The following is a 21,603-nucleotide window of genomic DNA, read 5'->3' as shown; positions in this document are numbered from 1 at the left end:
TTACCTTTACCTTTATATTGCATAGCTGTCAACCTCCCCTTTTCTTGCAAGGAATGCTATTTGGGATAAGGGAATTTCCCTTAAAAAAAAGGGAAACGTTGACAGCTATGATATATGCTATAGGGTAATTTATGGACCTAATAGGTATATAAACCCATAAGAAAATATGTATTTTATCAAAGTACATCCAGTGTTTTTTTCCCCTTTAATTTTTTTGGTGGGGCCCCAAGAGAGTGGGGCCCTAAACTATAGCTTAAATCCGGCACTGGTTACGCCCATGGCTGCTCGCAATGCCTTCCTTTCTGCGCGCGCCTCCCCAACTGGCTGCAAAATTAACTTTTCGCTCCAACCATTCGAAAGCGAGAGCGAGACTGAGCGCTCGCTTAAAAGGGCAATGCCAGGCTCGCGCGGCCGAGTTGAACCGAATGGGCCTTACTTCTGAGCAAAAGGCGGCAGAGCCCTTGCGCCTCCTCTGGCTAAGCCGGGCCTGTCGCCGGGGGCCCTTTTAAAAGGAGCGAGAGCGCATTCGCGCGCCATTTGGAATCCGGGAGGCGCGAGGAAGTCGGCGGCGCGGACCGGGAGGCGCTGCTGCTGCTGCTGCTCCTTCTCCCGGTGCAAAGTTAGGGCGGGAAACGACGCCGGTGCAGATGGAGCGGCTCGCGCGGGGCGGGTAAATATGGCGGTTTGGGGAGGCCGCGCTTCAGGTTCGCAAGGCGCATTGCGTGGGAAATGCGCGCAGCCTGGCGCTACCCAACTGCAGCCCGGTTGGCGTTTGCTAGGGAACAAGTACAGTGGTACCTCGGGTTACAGACGCTTCAGGCTACATACGCCTCAGGTTACAGACTCCGCAAACCCAGAAATAGTACCTCGGGTTAAGAACTTTGCTTCAGGATGAGAACAGAAATCGCGCAGCAGCAGGAGGCCCCATTAGCTAAAGTGGTGCTTCAGGTTAAGAACAGTTTCAGGTTAAGAACGAACCTCCGGGAACGCATTAAGTACTTAACCCGAGGTACCACTGTATTGTCAAGATAATCAGGGGTTTCTGTTTTCTCCATTTTAAAAAAGGGCTTCTTCTTTTTGCAGCAATAATATAACTTATTGTATAAAGGTAAAGGTAAAGGTAAAGGTACCCCTGCCCGCACGGGCCAGTCTTGACAGACTCTGGGGTTGTGCGCCCATCTCACTTAAGAGGCCGGGGGCCAGCGCTGTCCGGAGACACTTCCGGGTCACGTGGCCAGCGTGACATCGCTGCTCTGGCGAGCCAGAGCCGCACACGGAAACGCCGTTTGCCTTCCCGCTGGTAAGTGGTCCCTATTTATCTACTTGCACCCGGGGGTGCTTTCGAACTGCTAGGTTGGCAGGCGCTGGGACCGAGCAGCGGGAGCGCACCCCGCCGCGGGGATTCGAACCGCCGACCTTTCGATCAGCAAGCCCTAGGCGCTGAGGCTTTTACCCACAGCGCCACCCGCGTCCCTATAACTTCTTGTATAACCTTGCTTAATTTTTAAGTGGTGGGACAGGAATTCCATGTGCTTTTTTGTTTCACATCCTTTCCAATGTTGCTCCCACATAACCCTGCTCTCCCTGCGTGTGAAAGACTTGATCCGCTACCTGCGCCACGAAGATGAGACGAGGGATATTCAGCAACAGCAGCAGGAGGTCCCATTAGCTAAAGTGGTGCTTCAGGTTAAGAACAGTTTCAGGTTAAGAACGGACCTCCGGGAACGAATTAAGTAGTTAACCTGAGGTACCACTGTAATGGGATTGGGGGGGGGGAGGTGTTGGCAGGCAGTGTTACAATATGGCCTTGCCCTATCCAAGATGGAAGGGTATCTCTGTCAGAATAAGTCACAACTTGTTTTGAAATGAATCCCACTGGCTTGGGTAGAACTTAGTTCCCAACTGGGTTGTTGTGATATATTTGGTCATTCCCCCCCCTCCCATTTTTCTGCAGATTCATGTTTGCGTACACATGCTTTAAATTTTAGTTAAAGCGGGAAGATAAACTAATCCCAAAGCATGTTTAAGCTTCTAAATACAGTGGTACCTCGGGTTACATACACTTCAGGTTACATACACAGACTCCGCTAACCCAGAAATAGTACCTCGGGTTAAGAACTTTGCTTCAGGATGAGAACAGAAATCATGAAGGGGCGGCGTGGCGGCAGCGGGAGGCCCCACTAGCTAAAGTGGTGCTTCAGGTTAAGAACAGTGTCAGGTTAAGAACGGACCTCTGGAATGAATTAAGTACTTAACCTGAGGTACCACTGTAGTATGGATTGTGGGGGGGGGGAGAGGTCTGAGGTGTTTCTGCTGGCAACCTGGAGAAGGAGCTCAGGTTTGGGCAGAGGGTCCGGACGGGGGCATTAAGAGCACTCTGATGCCGTTGATTCTCTGTAGTCACCCTTGTTGGCCTTGGTGGTGGTGAAGTTTTTTGGGGAGGTGGGGGGACCACGGTTTTTAACAGCCCGCTTTGTCATCTATTGTATTGGGGGCAAGAGCCCCTATTCCTGTTGTTGTTTAGTCCGTGGGCTGTCTCTCCAGAGTGGTGCATGCTCTGGTTATCTCTACTGCAATGCGCTGTACGTGGGGCTACCTTTGAAGGTGACCCGGAAACTACAATTAATCCAGAATGCGGCAGCTAGACTGGACTGGGAGCGGCCGCCGAGATCACATAACACCGGTCTTGAAAGACCTACACTGGTTCCCAGTATGTTTCCGAGCACAATTCAAAGTGTTGGTGCTGACCTTCAAAGCCCTAAATGGCCTCGGTCCAGTATACCTGAAGGAGCGTCTCAACCCCCTTCTGGTGGTTCCCTCGCTGTGAGAAGCCAAGTTACAGGGAACCAGGCAGAGGGCCTTCTCGGTAGTGGCACCCCCCTTTGGAACGCCCTCCCACCAGATGTCAAAGAGAAAAAAAACTACCAAACTTTTAGAAGACATCTAAAGGCAGCCCTGTTTAGGGAAGCTTTTAATGTTTAATAGGTTATTGTATTTTAGTGTTTTGTTGGAAGCCACCCAGAGTGGCTGGGGAAACCCAGCCAGATGGGCGGGGTATAAATAAATTATTATTATTATTATTATTATTATTATTACTGTATTGGGGGCAAGAGCCCCTATTCCTGTTGTTGTTGTTCAGTCATGTCCGACTCTTCGTGACCCCATGGACCAGAGCACACCAGGCACTCCTCTCTTCCACTGCCTCCCGCAGTTTGGTCAAACTCATGCTGGTAGCTTCGAAAACACTGTCCAACCATCTCGTCCTCTGTCGTCCCCTTCTCCTTGTGCCCTCCATCTTTCCCAACATCAGGGTCTTTTCCAGGGAGTCTTCTCTTCTCATGAGGTGGCCAAAGTAGTGGAGCCTCAGCTTCAGGATCTGTCCTTCCAGTGAGCACTCAGGGCTGATTTCCTTCAGAATGGATAGGTTTGATCTTCTTGCAGTCCATGGGACTCTCAAGAGTCTCCTCCAGCACCATAATTCAAAAGCATCAATTCTTCGGCGATCAGCCTTCTTTAGGGTCCAGCTCTCACTTCCATACATCACTACTGGGAAACCATAGCTTTAACTGGGCAACTTCAAAACCAATCCATCCCTGTCGGGGCAGAAAGTTTGTAAATAATGTATTTCCGGCTGCAGCAAGAAAGGGGCGCTGATGTGTTTCCACCCCAAGTTCTGCGCGCTGTACAAAGGCTTGTCACTCATACTTCTATATTCTGTGTTTTTCCTTCCTCCCCTTTTATGATTTGATTGTCTAAATTTTGCAAATAAAGGCTGAATGCGTGTTCTTCTCCAAAGCTTTCACGCGAAAACAGCACGATGAGACAGCACTGGTTCTCCTTTGCTGTGATGACCTGTTTTATTAGTTGCGAAAGCACGCTGCAGCCGGAATTTTTTTAAAAAACACACTTTCCACCCCTGGCAGTGATTTGTTGGTTTTGGTCACCCAAAGAATGGGGGCGTTTCTCTTCCCCCCCTACACAACATAAGCAAGCATTGCGCAGACCCGGAGACGTAACGGGAGGGTTGCTCTTGGAGATGTTATATTCTGAGGATGGAGATTTGTGTGAGAGAGGAGCATACTTCTCGCCAGGCATTCGCGCTACCTGCCAATAACCTCGCGGCCGCTTAAAGCCCACCGATTCCCCCCCGGTGGGATTTCAACAAGGCTAGCCGGGTGCCGGAATTAAGATTGCCGGAAGAAATATCAACAACCTCAGATATGCAGATGACACAACCTTGATGGCAGAAAGTGAGAAGGAATTAAAGAACCTTTTAATGAGGGTGAAAGAGGAGAGCGCAAAATATGGTCTGAAGCTCAACATCAAAAAAACGAAGATCATGGCTACTGGTCCCATCACCTCCTGGCAAATAGAAGGGGAAGAAATGGAGGCAGTGAGAGATTTTACTTTCTTGGGCTCCATGATCACTGCAGATGGTGACAGCAGTCACGAAATTAAAAGACGCCTGCTTCTTGGGAGAAGGGCAATGACAGGCCTAGACAGCATCTTAAAAAGCAGAGACATCACCTTGCTGACAAAGGTCCATATAGTTAAAGCTATGGTTTTCCCAGTAGTGATGTATGGAAGTGAGAGCTGGACCATAAAGAAGGCTGATCTCCAAAGAATTGATGCTTTTGAATTATGGTGCTGGAGGAGACTCTTGAGAGTCCCATGGACTGCAAGAAGATCAAACCGATCCATTCTTAAGGAAATCAGCCCTGAGTGCTCATTGGAAGGACAGATCCTGAAGCTGAGGCTGCAATACTTTGGCCACCTCATGAGAAGAGAAGACTCCCTGGAGAAGACCCTGATGTTGGGAAAGATGGAGGGCACAAGGAGAAGGGGGCGACAGAGGACGAGATGGTTGGATAGTGTTTTCGAGGTTACCAGCATGAGTCTGACCAAGCTGCGGGGGGCAGTGGAGGACAGGAGTGCCTGGCGTGCTCTGGTCCAGGGGGTCACGAAGAGTCGGACACGACTAAACGACTAAACAACAGCCGGGTGCCGTAGCTCCTGGGATTTGCAAAGCGAGGGCGCGCGCGTTTTGCAGACCTTGCTTTTGCAAACCTTCCTTCCCTCTTGCAAGCCTTGCGGCAGCTGCTCCTGCCCTTTTAGCGCCTTCGCCCTTCCTATAGGTGCTCGGGAGGTTTTCAAATTCGCAGGAAGGCAGGACTCGCGCACGCGTCTCCCTGGCACGGCACCGAAGGCCTCTTCCTGCGTCGAGCAACTTCCGCTTGCGCGGAGGCTGTCATTGGCGGCTGCTCGGCTTTGCTACTTTGCGAGCATCTTGAAAACGCTGGAGACGCCGGATCCTCTCTCCACACACCCTCCCCGCGCTCTGTTTTCGGTTTTTCTTGGAGATCGTAACAACACGGGGGAGACTTCTCTTTTTAAATAGCAGTAATAATAATAATAATTCAGGACCCCTCCCCCCCCAGATCTTGCAAAGATTTCCCATATTCCATCTGCTCCAGATTAGCGACCCTGGGTTAAATCCAGGTAAGGAAAGCCCTTTTTTTCTGCCGCCCTTGCAAAACTTGAGGTGGCTGCTTTTTGTGATTGCCGCGGCAAGGAATCTGATGGAAGATAAAGAGGACATTACTTGGTCACAACAACTAAAGCGGTTGCTAACCAGTTTAGTGTATCTCTGGGGTCGATCATTGGAAGTAATAAATGCATTTCAACGTGTGTGTGTTTGTGTGTGTGTGTGTGTGTCCCACCCTCCATCATTATTTCAAACGTCTCCAACTGCTCATTTGTAATTTCTCTAGGTATTGCTTCTGCTGAAGAGAGACTGGTTTTTCCCAGCACTCAGAAGCAAAGTATTTGTATCTTTGGAGAAATGCAGCCTTCATTGAAGGTGCAGGAGCAGTAGGAATGCCTACTAGTATAGATGAGCAGCACTACTTATAATTTTACATGTTTTGTATTTTTTTATTGCAATCTACTGTGAGGACCTTGTAGTTAAAAAGTGGGGGGGGGGGGATATAAACAAGTTTTGCCATGTCTTCTTGCCTGGGCAGAGTGTTAACTTTTCATTTTTGCTCCTTTAAATTCTGAGAGTTCAGTACTTGCAAAATTGTGCAATATTTGATTGTTTTATTAAACTAGGAATAACTGTTCATCCTCACCTCTTTAGCCATATAAACCTGTTCTGCTTCCATTACATTGTAACCGGCTACAGCTGGGCTACTGATGCTGACCAACACTGACACAAGTATAGAGTTAAATTTCCATTCTTCTTCTCTTCCCTCCCCTCCCTCAGTTTTACATTCACATAAATCCTGTGAGGTAGGTTGCACTGCGAGACTATTAGTGGCCCAAGGACAGCCCGGAAACTTCATTGAGGAGTCTGCAGTCCTAATCTCCCCTACTTGGTACTACTTTGTTGTTGTTGTTTAGTCGTGTCTGACTCTCCTTGTGCCCTCCGTCTTTCCCAACATCAGGGTCTTTTCCAGGGAGTCTTCTCTTCTCACGAGGTGGCCAAAGTATTGGAGCCTCAGCTTCAGGATCTGCCCTTCCAGTGAGCACTCAGGGCTGATTTCCTTCAGAATGGAGAGGTTTGATCTTCTTGCAGTCCATGGGACTCTCAAGAGTCTCCTCCAACACCAGAATTCAAAAGCATCAATTCTTCGGCAATTAGCCTTCTTTATGGTCCAGCTCTCACTTCCCTTGGTACTACTAAGCCCTGCTGAAACCAATAGACTTGCTTCTGAATAGGCATGGCACAGATTGCTTTGGTGAGAGCAGACTTGAACATGGTCTTCCCAATACTAATCTGACACTACCCAATGCAGCACACAGAATATTGCCATTAGCAAAGATTTAAGCTAGAAAGCCTCCGATCTTCCTTCCAGTGTTGTGGTGGTTTGTCTGGCAGGACCATATATCAATCGGAGTGGGTATGGCAAGAAAGCAGTCTTGAGTGGGGTGTGGGTGTTCATCTCCCGAACAGAAAGTGGGAGGGTACACACTGTATTTTAGAAATTCTGCTGTCTGTGAAATTCGTTGGCTTTAATAAATAATAATAATAATAATAATAATAATAATAATAAATAATAATAATTTATTATTTATACCCCACCCATCTGGCTGAGTTTCCCCATTGCCTTCATTTAATAAAAAGACTTCATTTGCTGTGCAGAACGTTCTGTCTTGGTCTACAGATTTCTTTGCTATTCAGGCATATCCTTAACTTTATGAATGCAATGATTTACATATACGTGAAGTGCTTATTGTATCCTAAATAGCAGAATATTCTTGCAACCTTAAGATAGGTTACATCATGTCTCATTCTCTGAGTATCTCTTTATCTCTTTTCCAACAAGGAGACATCACTCAGTGCTCTGTTTTAAATGTTCGTCCTGCCCTGGCCATTTCCCATATGTACCTGTCCTCGGAGCCCATCTGTAGACTAAACTCCAAAGTTATTATTGTTGTTAAATTTATTATTATTCAGACCACAAGATAAAAATACAAAATGCTTAATAAAAACAAGAACGAAACAATAATCACCCTCTCCCCCCCCCCAATGTACTGCAGCCATAACACCAAAATTCAGCAATCCCAATGAACTATAAAAACATTTGTGTAAATTCTGCACAGGTTATTGCTTCTATGGTGCAGGTTACTCTTGGCAAGGGAGAGTGTAAAGGAGAAGAACATATTTGTGGAATTTATCAAAGCAAAAAATGAATTGTTTAAATTGTGAAAAGAAAGCAGGAACGGGAGGTGATTTCATGTGTTCCTGTTAAAGTCCCAAATTGAATTCACAAACTTTTTTTAAAAAGTGTGTAGTATTTGATGCATGTACTAGAACAGGGGTCAGCAACCTTTTTCAGCCATGGGCCGGTCCACCATCCCTCAGACCATGTGGTGGGCCGGACTATATTTTGAAAAAAAATATGAACGAATTCCTATGCCCCACAAATAACCCCAAGATGCCTTTTAAATAAAAGCACACATTCTACTCAGGTAAAAACACGCTGATTCCCGGACCGTCCGCAAGCCAGGTTGAGAAGGTGATTGGGCTGCATCCGGCCCCCGGGCCTTAGGTTGCCTGCCCCTGCACTAGAACGACGAGAGAGAGAGAGAGAGAGAGAGAGAGAATGCCTTCACTGATTTATTTGGGAAGATTAAAAAGCTAATTCAAATAATTCTTTTAAGTAGTGTGCGTAAGGATAACCGACTTCAGGGGGCTTCCAAGTGTGTTTAAGGCTGCGTTCCCATCCTGTGGACATTGAAGAAGTCTTACTTATGAGTAAAATTGCATAGGCTAGCATTGGAGAGTGGGGGAGGCATATACTAGAGTGTTTTTGTCCTCCCATTTTAAGTGATGCACTTGACTCAAGGCACCATTGGTACTTTTCTGCGAGTGACAGTTTCCAGTATTCAACACCTCAAGAGGCTTTGCAATTAGCCCCACGTCCCCCCTTCCTTGCCCTTCTCCCTCCTGCAGCTTCACCGCACTGCTAGGTGTTCAAAAGGAATGCTAGCATTATTATCACATGCAAGTGGCCAGCGTTGCCTTCCACTCCTGTCATGTTGCTTTCCTATATTCCTTTCCCAGCTGCTTTGCCCTGGTCACGTGCGAATGTCGGCTGCTCCCACCCCACCCTGCTTGCAGAAACGGAGGTGTGACGATCCAAGTAGGATTGGTTGCTGGGTTTCCCCGGCAGCAAGCAATTTGTCTCTTCTTTGCTCCCTGCTTAATTTCACAAACTTGTAAATATATGTGGCTTGCTCTGTTGCTTGCAAGTTTTATTCAAACCTGTCGCTGTTTCATTCCCTCTGGGGATCTGTATAATTTGCATAGAATATTAGGTGGCATTTGCTGTCTCCTCTCAGTTCACAGGCATGTGTGTGCAGACTTTGACTGGATATGGAAATCTGTCGCTTTCTAATTTTTGCTGCTCACTCAGCTGTGATGGAAGTACGCTATTTGCCTTTTCTAAAATTGGGCTCGTTTGGAGAAGGAACTTCCGAGTGAACTCTTGTGCCTTGCAAGCTGATGAATCTGCACTAGCCTTTAAAAATCCTGGAGAGATTGTGTTTTTTGGGAGTGGGGGGGGGGGAGGTCTGTGCCACAACTGTACAATGCAGAGTTCTAAGACTGCAAAAACCACTGAGTGCAACAGGAAAAAAGTTTCTGTGTGTACCAGCCGTAGGGCTGGTTTTCAACAACACAATATATCACCAGCTAAATGTTGTGATAGGGCCACGGGTGGCGCTGTGGGTTAAACCACAGAGCCTAGGAATGCCAATCAGAAGGTTGGCGGTTCGAATCCCCGTGACGGGGCGAGCTCCCGTTGCTTGCTCCCTGCTCCTGCCAACCTAGCAGTTCAAAAGCATGTCAAAGTGCAAGTAGATAAATAGGTACCGATCCAGCGGGAAGGTAAACGGCATTTCTGTGCGCTGCTCTGGTTCGCCAGAAGCGGCTTAGTCATGCTGGCCACATGACCCGGAAGCTGTACGCCGGCTCCCTCGGCCAATAAAGCGAGATGAGCGCCGTAACCCCAGAGTCGGTTACTACTGGACCTAATTGTCAGGGGTCCCTTTATCTTTTTAAACGTTGTGATATATCAGTATATCACAATGTCTGAAATAAGGATGGAACTATGTAGCGGCGAAAAGTAGGGCTTGGGCGTTCAGCATCGTGATATATCACTAGCTAAACAGCGCGATGTAGCATCACAATTCGCGATATGTGACCAGATCAAAAGTTGTGAAACCGTTATTACGCTATGGACATCAAGCTGGTTTTGGACGATATATTGCCCAGCCCTAGTGTGTGAATTAAAAATACCTGGGGGAGTCTGCAGTACCCCCTTCCCCCCCACACACTGGGGGGACTAGTCCCCCTCCATCTAGATATCTGATCACCTTGTGAGTACTGATGGAATCAAGGTAGCTCATGGTTGTCTTGTTTCTTTAAATGTGAAACATGCAGGAATAGTTTGCAGAACAGTAATCTACCATAGGTTATTTGAGGAGGGCTTTAGTAGATGCTGGTGATGGTTGGAAATGGGGTAAACTGCATGAGTTGTGCAAAATGCTTGCAAATGGGAGAGATTCAAAGTGTCTTCGTTGGCCAGCCAGCCAGGCCCTGTAAGTTCTGCCACGCATGGGCAAAATTTGCTTTGGACACAAAAGGAGAACGTTTTTCTGGCCATCTTAAAATGATGCCGTGTCTCTTCTGAAACACCTTTTGCTGATCCATCAATGTTGTGCTGGGGATGGGGCCGCTTTCTTGACCCACTTCACATTCACTGGCTTTTGTTAGCGCACAGCAGTGCGGAGAGCGGTTGAGAATGCGGCCTGTTATGCAACTCAGGTACACTTTCCCTGGTAGGCTATTGACTTTCTCATACTTCCCCAGGGGGCCAGTTTCCTTGGAAATTTGAATGAAACTAGGCCCAAGTCACCTGCGGGGAGGAGCAAGAAATCACATGTGAGCTATGGCTCACAGGGTGCCTGAATAAGCCATGGTGTGCAGGGTTGTTTTGGATCAATGTGGTTGCATTGTAAGAACTGAGGCCAGTGAGGGCTGAAAACAGTTTTCCTAGGGATTCTCATCGTCTTTGTTTTACTCCAAATCTCAAGAAAAACCCAGGGTCCTGTTACCCCCAAAGACTTACCTGTGCACACAACAATTCTTTCTTTCCTTATCTTAGTTTTACTTCGTTTTAACTGCAAACTCAAAGAGATAGGAAAGTTACCAGTTGTGAGTGCCATCTTTTATATAGGGCTTTATAGTGTGTAGAGCAGGCCTTTGCCCCCTGATGTTGTACTCCAGTTCCCATCATCATGGGCCGTTGGCTATGCTGGTTGGGACTGGTGAGGGTTGGGAGCCCAGTAACACCTCAAAGGTCACAAGTCCTCCCCATTCTCCTGGGTTTGCATTCTCCTGGTCCCAATCCCACGCTTTGCATATGATGTCCCAATCCTTGAAACAATCCCTGTATGGTAGGTTAGCGTTTTGTCCATACTGGAGATGGAGGAGAGTCACAGCTTGCCCAAATCACATAATTATAACGCAAGAATTATACAGTGGTACCTTGGGTTACAGACGCTTCAGGTTACATACGCTTCAGGTTACAGATTCCACTAACCCAGAAATAGTACCTCAGGTTAAAATCTTTGCTTCAGGATGAGAACAGAAATCGCATGGCGGGGGAGGACACCAAACTACAAGAGAGAAGATTCCACCTAAACATTAGGAAGAACTTCCTGACAGTAAGAGCTGTTTGACAGTGGAATTTGCTGCCAAGGAGTGTGGTGGAGTCTCCTTCTTTGGAGGTCTTTAAGCAGAGGCTTGACAACCATATGTCAGGAGTGCTCTGATGGTGTTTCCTGCTTGGCAGGGGGTTGGACTCGATGGCCCTTGTGGTCTCTTCCAACTCTATGATTCTATGAAATCTGTGTAACGTTTTGAATTGCTTTTATGGTATTTTTGGTTTTATGGTACCTTTTGTTTTATACCTCCCTGATACAGTGGTATCTCGGCTTACGTACGCTTCAGGTTACATACGCTTCAGGTTACAGACTCCGCTAACCCAGAAATAGTACCTTGGGTTAAGAACTTTTCTTCAGGATGAGAACAGAAATTGTGCTCTGGCGGCACGGCGGCAGCGGGAGGCCCCATTAGCTTAAGTGGTGCTTCAGGTTAAGAACAGTTTCAGGTTAAGAACAGACCTCTGGAACGAATTAAGTACTTAACCCGAGGTACCACTGTATTGATACCTCCTAGTTTATATGCTGTTCTAACAGCCGAGTGTCAGAATCTCCTTTGCCACGAGTGAAGTAGGGCCAATGTCTACAAACGAACAAATTCATGGAGGATGCGAAATCGCTTGCTGCGCCAGTAAGCTGTTGATAAATGGTGGCTCACCCAGTGTTAGAAACTCAGATGTTTAATCTAGGTGCCAAATGACTCCTTAAACTGGTGGTTTTCAACCAGTGTGCCATAGCACCCTGGACTGTCTTGAATGATGGTCAGGGATGCCGTAGGCAACACTGGCCTCTGTCCCTCCATCCTCTGATGCCCTCTCACATCTCTGCCTCCCAAAGGCTTGCACAGCTGTTTATTGCAGCAGCCCTGGCTATAAGTGTCACAGGTGAATGGTGCCTCTATTTGGGGCAGGGGCGGGCAGCTCAAAGACTGGGGCATCAGCTACGGCTGCCCAGAGGACTCTGAAGGAGAGGGGAGAGGAGGCTGAGGGAACATTCCACAAGGAAGGGTGTTCAAAAAAAGAATGAGAGGTGGCCAGCTCTGCAGGCAAGGGGTGACACAACTGGGCTCCTGAGCCACACAAGGGTGCCTCAGAAAGAATATAGTTGGTTAAGGGAGCCATGAACTCAAAAAGGTTGAATACCTCTGCCTTAACCAAGGTTGCAGTCACCAGAATGGAATGTCTATTTGCCATTTTGGGGCAAGACTGCTCTAAAGTCTTTATTTTTCAACTGATGGACGGACGGACTGACTGACTGATTCTCAGTTAAACATCTGGCTAGTTCAGATGACAACCTTGAAAGCTAGGCTAAGAACTTTGAGAACTTAAAAGAAGAAAAGTGACTTGATTCAAGGATATATATTGGCTTATTCCAAGCTCTTTTTTTCTCAATGGTGACTACTCCTGCTCAGGCGGCACCGAAAAAGCAATTAGGTCCCAGAAATACTTTCCGATTGTGCAGATAAAATATGAGTGATAGAATTCTATAGGATGGGGGTATTAGTGTGTGAAAAACGGTCCAGATCCAATGATCCCCAGGCATGCACCTCCAGATAGTGTTGTCCGGCACTATCCTGGTACCCAGGCATTTTCACTTGATAGCAAGTGGCTGAAAGCCAGGTGCAAAATGCGCCTAGCGCCTGGCTAATTTTGAACATTGCACACCACGCTGATCTGGTTAACGCTGAATTTTGTAGTGGTTCAAAGAGATCTACCTGCTGCTCCTCATGTTCATGTTACCACACAGAGTAGCTGCCTTAAGTAAAGGAGCAAAATGAAGTGGCCTCTGTGGAGATTCTGGTTCCAAGATGCATCATCTTTTGGTTTTGAAATGGAGGAGGTGACAAGGTTCAAGCCTGACTGGGAGCCATGCTGCATAAACTCAGATGGTGGGTGTGACTGATCTTCAGTGGAAGATCTGCACTCCCCTGCGGGCATCTCCTTGCATAATTACGGTTGTTTCACATGTTCCAGGATTAAGCCCTGGGTTTCAGAGTAGGTTTTGAGGCAGAGCCTGATTCAGAGCACTGGGCCTAGACCCATAGGAAGTGTTAACAGGTCATTTAGTGTGTTTTAGCAAGGCCTGCTCAGCCATTAGACAGGGTGCAGCTGCTGCCTCAGGCAGCAGAAGCCCCTGAAGCAGCGCCCCCACGGCCGCCCTGCCTGTACCGCTGCTAGCGACGGAGAAGCAGCGCCAACATCTGCGCCAGTTTCGGGTGAGATCACATCCATTTGGGGTGAGAGCTAACCCCAAATCAGCACGATCTCGCCTGAAAGCGACACGGATGCAGCACAGCGGTTGCGGCAAGCAGTAGCAGCGACAGATCTGGTGGCGGCAGTGTTAGAAACTCAGAGATGTAATCTTTGTTGTTGTTTAGTCGTTTAGTCGCGTCCGACTCTTCGTGACCCCATGGACCAAAGCACACCAGGCACTCCTGTCTTCCACTGCCTCCCGCAGTTTGGTCAAACTCATTCGAGAACACTGTCCAACCATCTCATCCTCTGCCGTCCCCTTCTCCTTGTGCCCTCCATCTTTCCCAACATCAGGGTCTTTTCCAGGGAGTCTTCTCTTCTCATGAGGTGGCCAAAGTATTGGAGCCTCAGCTTCAGGATCTGTCCTTTCAGTGAGCACTCAGGGCTGATTTCCTTAAGAATGGATCGGTTGGATCTTCTTCCAGTCCATGGGACTCTCAAGAGTCTCCTCCAGCACCATAATTCAAAAGCATTAATTCTTCGGCAATATAGATACAAGCTAGGTGCCAATTGTCTCCTTAAACCAGGGTTAAGTTGGCAAAACAGGCTGCCTAGTTGCCATTTTTGGGGCCGGATGGTTCAAAAAGTTGTATTTTTCAATACGACTTTTAGGTTCCTGAAATTCATTCCGATGGTGCCGATAAAATATGCCCGATAGAGTTCTACAGGATGTGGTTGCTAGTGTGTGAAAACAGTCAAGATTCAAGGACCCCTCAGGCTCGCACCTCGAGATGGTGGAGACCTCAGGTGCCATCTTGGCGCCTGGGCATCTTCACCTGGTCGCAAGTGGCCAATAGCCAGGTACAAAGTGTGCTTGGCGCCTGGGTAATTTCGAACATTGGTCAGCCTGTCCCTACAGTGCTGGTCTTACTTGCCAATTCTCCATAACGAGACTTCAAGCTGCCGCTTGCCAGAGGTTGTGCTAAGATGTCAAAATCCCAATCTTCCCCCACTGAATATTGCATCCACCTAGCCAAGATACCCCAGTGGTACCGTATTTTTCGTCCCATAGGACGCTCCGTCCCATAGGACGCACCTACTTTTTTTTTTGGGGGGGGGGGAAATAAAGGGAAATTTTTTTCCTTTATTTCCCCCCCAAAAAAACCAGGCCGGGGAACAGTGGGATGGCGGCGCTGCGCCTCCCCGCTGTCCCCCGAGCTTGTGGGGCTGGCCGATGTCTGTCCGACGCGCAGGGCGCTCTGCTTCAGGGCGCCATGCGCGCCGGGCGGCAGGCTGCTATCCGCAGCGTGGGGAGCCCTGCGGGGAACTCCTGCAGGGCTCCCCACGCTGCGGATGTCTGTCCGGCGCGCGGGGCGCTCTGCTTCAGGGCGCCCCGCCCGCTGGGCGGCAGGCTGTAGACACCTGCGCGAAGCCTCCGGAGGGCGCTCCGTGCTCCGCGCTGCCGGCTTCCGCCCGCAAGCCTTGCGCGCCCAGGGGGAGTTCCCCCGGGCACGCAAGGCTTGCGGATAGCTTCCTGGAGCCTGGAGAGCGGAGGGCGCCCTGTGCTCCGCGCTGCCGGCTGCCGCCCGCAAGCCATGCGCGTCCGGGGGGAGTTCCCCCAGGCACGCAAGGCTTGCGGACACCTGCGCGAAGCACGGGGCGTCCTCCAAAGGGCGCCCCTTGCTCCGCGCTGCAGGCTGCCGCCCGCAAGTTCCCCCGGGCACGCAAAGCTTGCGGATAGCTTCCTGGAGCCTGGAGAGCGAGAGGTGTCGGTGCGCACCGACGCCTCTCGCTCTCCAGGCTTCAGCGAAAGCCTGCATTCGCCCCATAGGACGCACACACATTTCCCCTTCATTTTTGGAGGGGAAAAAGTGCGTCCTATAGGGCGAAAAATACGGTATCTGAGCATGAGTCTTAAGCTATGTGGTTGCAGAAGAGGTTTGGGCTCCCAAACATTTCTCCTCAACTTGCGCACACACACACACACACACATACATACACATCCGCCCTGCTGCATAGTGACCTAGGTTATCGTGAGACTGGAAAGTAGGTTAGAATTCTGCAGCGCTTTGTGTAAGTGGGCCAGTTACACAAACCAGGTTACGTCCTGTCATTTCGAAATCAGTGTGAACTCCAGTAGCGGTGGATTGGGGTGGGTGAAGAAGGGGTTGCCTTGTCGAGAAGTTTCTGGAGAAAATGCATCTCCTTTTCCTACTCCTCTTTAGCAGCCCAAAGTTTTGCCAGTTGTCTGCAGTCTTCTAGTTCCCAGCAGCTTCTCTCTTTCCCTCTCACCTTAAAAGTTCCAGGAATTTTGGAAGCAGTCCAGCTGCGTGCACCTGAGGAGTTTGCGTGCATGAAGCCCCAGGAACTGGAAGGTTCTGCTGGTAAAAGAAACTTACACAGGAGTAACGTGAGAAATCCTTTCTCTGCTTTTTGATCTGTAGGCCAGGAAAGGTGTTTTATCTGTCCTCCATCTCTTGATATTCTTCATGGTTCTTTAAGGCTGTGGCAGTTCTGTGATATCTCTGCTTCAATAGCCTTGGCTATTGGAAAAACCGAGGTTCAGGGCATGGGTAGGCGATAGCAGAAGCTTTTCTGAAGATCTATAGTCAATTTGCATGGAAATCTTAGTTTGCTGTAGAGAAGACCTGTGCAACAGCTCTGCCTATTTTAGCATGCTTTAGCTTCTGAGCAAAGGGTCTATGGATTTTGGCTGAGATTAATAGCCAAGCATTGTTTCTGGCAAAGTTCCACTTTTTCGCTTGTTGACCTGCAGAGACAAGGTAACTCTTCTGCCTCCCCTGGCAGGCGACAAGTAGCAGCTGTAGCGTGTTTGCTGCAACCTTTCTTGTCCATCCCATGATGCTGGTTGGTGCTGTGTCCCAGCAAACATGCAGCCTAACTTAAATGTCCGTTCACTTGCTGGTGGTAATATTTCAGGATCGCAGCTTCTGAAGTTTGCTAATTGCATGGGAGAGGGGGCAGGGAGCTGCAATTAGCTAATTTGTGGGGTAATAAAGGGACGCAGGTGGCGCTGTGGGTTAAACCACAGAGTCTAGGGCTTGCCGATCAGAAGGTTGGCGGTTCGAATCCCCGCGACGGGATGAGCTCCCATTGCTCGATCTCTGCTCCTGCCAACCTAGCAATTTGAAAGCACGTCAAAGTGCAAGTAGATAAATAGGTACCTCTCCGGCGGGAAGGTAAACGGCGTTTCCGTGCGCTGCTCTGGTTCGCCAGAAGCGGCTTAGTCATGCTGGCCACATGACCCGGAAGCTGTATGCTGGCTCCCTCGGCCAATAAAGCGAGATGAGCGCCGCAACCCCAGAGTCGGTCACGACTGGACCTAATTGTCAGGGGTCCCTTTACCTTTTTAAACGTTGTGATATATCAGTATATCACAATGTCTGAAATAAGGATGGAACTATGTAGCGGCAAAAAGTAGGGCTTGGGGAAGAAAATTGCATAGCAATAGGAGAACGTGGATTGTATGAACCCGATCTCCTAATGTGGCCAAACAAGGGTGGTCTTGGTTGTGTCTGCCTGATAGCCAATTAGGAGGTTTGGCTTCTGTTGATTCTGCATTGTGAATTTTGCCTTGGTTGTATGACTACTGCAGTTGGGAGACTTGGGCTCTTGAGAGCATCCCTTTTAAAGAAAAAAAGCTGTGTGGATAAACATGAGTTCACACAGTCACTTAAGATCAGGCATAGGCAAACTCCTGCCCTCCAGATGTTTGGGACTACAATTCCCATCATCCCTGACCACTGGTCCTGTTAGCTAGGGGTGATGGGAATTGTAGTCCCAAACATCTGGGGAGCCGGAGTTTGCCTATGCCTGCTTAAGATGGTTGTTCTGTGGATCCTAGGCAATGAATTTGTATCTCATTCAGGAGACTATAGAAGAGTGTTGTATTATTTTTTTGTAGCCAACATGTATTTATATAGAGAATGACATGTTGCAGAATATGCCTGCGAAAAACCGTCAGGGCAGTCCCCCTGACTTTCAACACTGCCCTCAGTAATTACTTGGGCCACACAGAAAGTGGCATGTGCCGTAAAAGGTTTATCAACATCTGGGGGTGTGAGAGGGAGTATATGAGAACTATGTGGTATTTTATTTCCTTTCTCCAGATTTTGAGATAATGGCAAGAGTTGGTACCAGCTTTTCTTGCTTGCTGAAGCCAGACATACTGTACATTGTTTATTTTATTTTTTGCATTTGCATTCCTTGTTTCCCCCCCTCAATGTGCCATATATGTTTTATCCCCACCCTCAGTTAATTCCCATAACAACCAATGTAGGTTAGGCTGAGAAGCAGCAACAGAGTGGGGATTTGAACCCTAGCCTCATAGCCCAGAGCACAACAATCAGCAGAAAAAGGAGGGGTCATCAAGGAGGACTGCGCTTCAAAATATTAAATTTGAGAACAATGTGGGGAAAGCCCCCTGTGTGATTATACATATAAGTAATGGTCAAATAAAACAAGATAGTGAGTTATACCAGCGACTGACTGATCGCGAGAGGAGATTGTTAATATCAGGATTGGAAAATTGTGAAGTAATAAAGAAGATAGCAGAAAGATAAAGGATGGGCATTTGGCTTTTGAAATCCAGAACACGGGAAGTCCCACTGAAATTAATTAATTCGGATTATATAATTGGCTATTTATTTATTTTTTGAATGTGGAAAGATTTGGTTTGAATTTGTTATTAATATGAATGTTTTTTTAATTGGAAAATGAATAAAAATTATTTACAAAAAAAGAGGGGGGGAAAGAACCCTAGCCTTGTGAGGTTTTTTTTATAAATACATTTTTATTAGTTTTTAACATATTAATTAACATTCATACAACAGAACTTCACATCTTATACAATATTTTTTGGACTTCCGTCAGCGCCTCTGATGATTTTCCGTTCTTATCATTTATTATGCATTTCTTAATTTCACATTACCTTTAATTATCTTTAACTAATAATTCTCCTCATTGTCTTTTTTTGCAGTATTTCAATTAATTCACCTTACGAAACTTCTTGCAAACCTACTAGCGTACTCTGTCCATCACAATTACTTTCCAAATGCAGTAATCCATAAATTTCCTCCAGTCTTCTGAGAATCTCTGGTCCCGCAGGTTTTGAATACTTCCTGTTAGTTTATCTAATTCTGCATAATCCCATCAATTTCATTCTCCATTCTTCTTTCGTCGGTAATTCTTCTTGCTTCCAGTTTTGTGCCAAAGCCTCATGAGGTTCTAGTCCGACACAGTAACCCCTGGCAAGCCAGTGCCTGGATTTCTGCAGGCAGCAAAAGCCGTTTTGTTTTACTGAGCTGCTGCCCTTTTTTTTGTGAATGACCATGCAACTCCATAGGGACGCGGGTGGCGCTGTGGGTTAAACCACAGAGCCTAGGACTTTGCCGATCAGAAGGTCGGCGGTTCGAATCCCCGCGACAAGGTGAGCTCCCGTTGCTCGGTCCCTGCTCCTGCCAACCTAGCAGTTCGAAAGCACCTCAAAGTGCAAGTAGATAAATAGGTACTGCTCCAGCGGGAAGATAAACGGCGTCTCCGTGCGCTGCCAGAAGCGGCTTAGTCATGCTGGCCACATGACCTGGAAACTGTACACTGGCTCCCTCGGCCAATAAAGCGAGATGAGCACTGCAACCCCAGAGTCGGCCACGACTGGACCTAATGGTCAGGGGTCCCTTTACCTTTATGCACCTCCATGGCTTAACATTGCTTCTGTTCTTCGCAGGCTCCCTTCTTTCACTTAGGCTGAGATTTATGGACTTGTACATGATGAATTGCGAACTCTTGGCGACGTGCAGCGCCCTGGGCTTCTTGGAAGGGGACACCTACCACAAAGAGCCGGATTGCTTAGGTGAGAGACCCCAGGGGGTAGCAGGTATATATTGGAGGTTTAAAGGGGGGGCGGTGGTATGCCTGCCACAAAAAGACTCATTAATGGAACCAGTTGATACGGGGATGTGGATGGGGGATGCATTTTAGGGAAGCGTGTGATTTTTATACACTTAGAAAAACTGATTCGTCATAAGAGCACAAGACTCTTAATCTCAAGGTTCTGGGTTCAAGCCAGCTTGGGCAAAAGATTCCTGCATTGCATAATAAATAATAATGTTGTAATTTGTATCCTGCCCATCTGGCTGGGTTTCCCCAGCCACTCTGTGCAGCTTGCAACATATACAGGTGAAGCTCGGAAAATTAGAATATCGTGGAAAAGTTCATTTATTTCAGTAATTCAACTTAAAAGGTGAAATTGATATATGAGATAGACTCATGACTCACAAAGCGAGATATGTCAAGCCTTTATTTGTTATAATTGTGATGTTATAATTGTGGCTATTAAACAATAAATAACAATGATATGTGTGTGTGTGTGTGTGTGTGTTTTAGTACCTCATGTTACATACGCTTCAGGTTACAGACTCCACTAACCCAGAAATATTACCTTGGGTTAAGAACTTTGCTTCAGGATGAGAACAGAAATCGTGCTCTGGCGGCGCGGCGGCAGCAGGAGGCCCCATTAGCTAAAGTGGTGCTTCAGGTTAAGAACAGTTTCAGGTTAAGTACGAACCTCCGGAACGCATTAAGTACTTAACCTGAGGTACCACTGTATTGTCAAGATAATCAGGGGTTTCTGTTTTCTCCATTTTAAAAAAGGGCTTCTTTTTGCAGCAATAATATAACTTCTTGTATAACCTTGCTTAATTTTTAAGTGGTGGGGCAGGAATTCCATGTGCTTTTTTGTTTCACATCCTTTCCAATGTTGCTCCCACATAACCCTTCTCTCCCTGCCCATCTCTCTGTGTTCAGAGAGTGTGAAAGACTTGATCCGCTACCTGCGCCACGAAGATGAGACGAGGGATATTCGGCAACAGCTGGGGGCGGCGCAGATTCTACAGAATGACCTGATCCCTATCATCGTCCAATACCCTCAAGACAAACAGCTCTTTGATGCTGTTATCAGGTAACCCACATGGGTGAGGGATGACTTGCTTGGCTCCTGTAGCTTTATTAAAACCCATACATTAATATTATAATAATCAGGAGCTCACCAAGTTAGCGGCTAAATATCTTTAGCTCGTTTTTTGTCGTCGAAACACATTGCAAACGTCTGATCTCCCTGGAGACCTAGAGATGTAATGTTAAACTGCTTTGCCTCTCATTTGACAAATGTTTTGTGTCACTGGGAAGGTGGTAATTCTGTATTGATTTGCTATGGATGTTTGTATGCGATGCCAATAAAAGGTTTGATGAAGGAATTAATATTATTCATGTATGTACAATATTCCCTGGCAGCGCTTTGATGAGAGACAGGACTAATAACTCATTTCAGTCCAAAGCCTTGATTGTGAAGAAGTCGGAGGTCATGGTGGAAGGGTATACAATGCATAAATGAAATTGGGATACAGTCATACCTTGGATTAAAGTAGCTTCGGGATGAGTTTTTTCGGGTTGCACGCTGCGGCTACCCAGAAGTAATGGAGTGCGTTACTTCTGGGTTTTGCCGCTCGCGCATGCGCAGATGGTCAAAATGATGTCATGCGCGGAAGCAGTGAATCGCAACCCACAGACGCGGGTTGTGTTCACTTCAGGATGCGAACGGGGCTCCGGAACGGATCCCATTTGCATCCAGAGGTACCACTGTACAGTGGCGCCTCGCAAGACGAAAAGAATCTGTTCCGCGATTCTCTTCGTCTAGCGGTTTCTTCGTCTTGCGAAGCAAGCCCATTGACGGCTTAGCGGCTTTTAGCGGCTTATCAGCTTAGCGGATAAGCAAATAAGCGGCTTAGCGGCTTAGAAAAAGGGGGGGGGGGGGAGGAAAAAAAAGTCGGAAAAACTCGCAAGACATTTCGTCTTGTGAAGCAAGCCCATAAGGAAATTCATTTTGCGAAGCGCCTCCAAAACGGAAAACCCTTTCGTCTAGCGGGTTTTTTTGTCTTGCGAGGCGTTCGTCTTGCGGGGCACCACTGTATATCTAAGGAGTGACCCTTTATAAGGAGATACAAAAATACTCTGAAAAAAGGAAGGCCTGCAAAAATTGTGACAGGAACTTTGATAAAGTTCCCAGCTTTCTTTAATTTTGATCTGCTTCATCTGTCATGGAGCTACGGCCCGATGGCAAACCACCACTCTCAGATCTGTATAATTTGTGGCCCGCAAAGCT

At 47.5% G+C, this 21,603-nt stretch overlaps 1 protein-coding gene across 3 annotated transcripts in view; it reads left to right on the top strand.

The window, feature by feature from the left end:
* Nucleotides 1-538: 538 nt before the first annotated feature.
* TIMELESS (timeless circadian regulator) overlaps nt 539-21,603 on the top strand; it is a 65,251-nt gene continuing 44,186 nt past the window's right edge. For 2 of the 3 annotated variants that reach the window (XM_079966343.1, XM_079966341.1), the window contains exons 1-3: nt 539-670; nt 19,171-19,296; nt 20,250-20,403. In XM_079966343.1, coding sequence (XP_079822469.1) covers nt 19,200-19,296; nt 20,250-20,403 — 251 coding nt within the window. In that variant the 5' untranslated portion in view covers nt 539-670; nt 19,171-19,199. Of the gene's footprint in view, nt 671-5,183; nt 5,500-19,170; nt 19,297-20,249; nt 20,404-21,603 lie in introns of those variants that run through there. The other variant, XM_079966342.1, reaches the window with a different exon arrangement.

This window comes from Podarcis cretensis (assembly GCF_951804945.1).
Source record: "Podarcis cretensis genome assembly, chromosome: 2".
Taxonomy (NCBI): Eukaryota; Metazoa; Chordata; class Lepidosauria; order Squamata; family Lacertidae; genus Podarcis; species Podarcis cretensis.
This window is presented reverse-complemented; position numbering and strand designations above follow the sequence as displayed.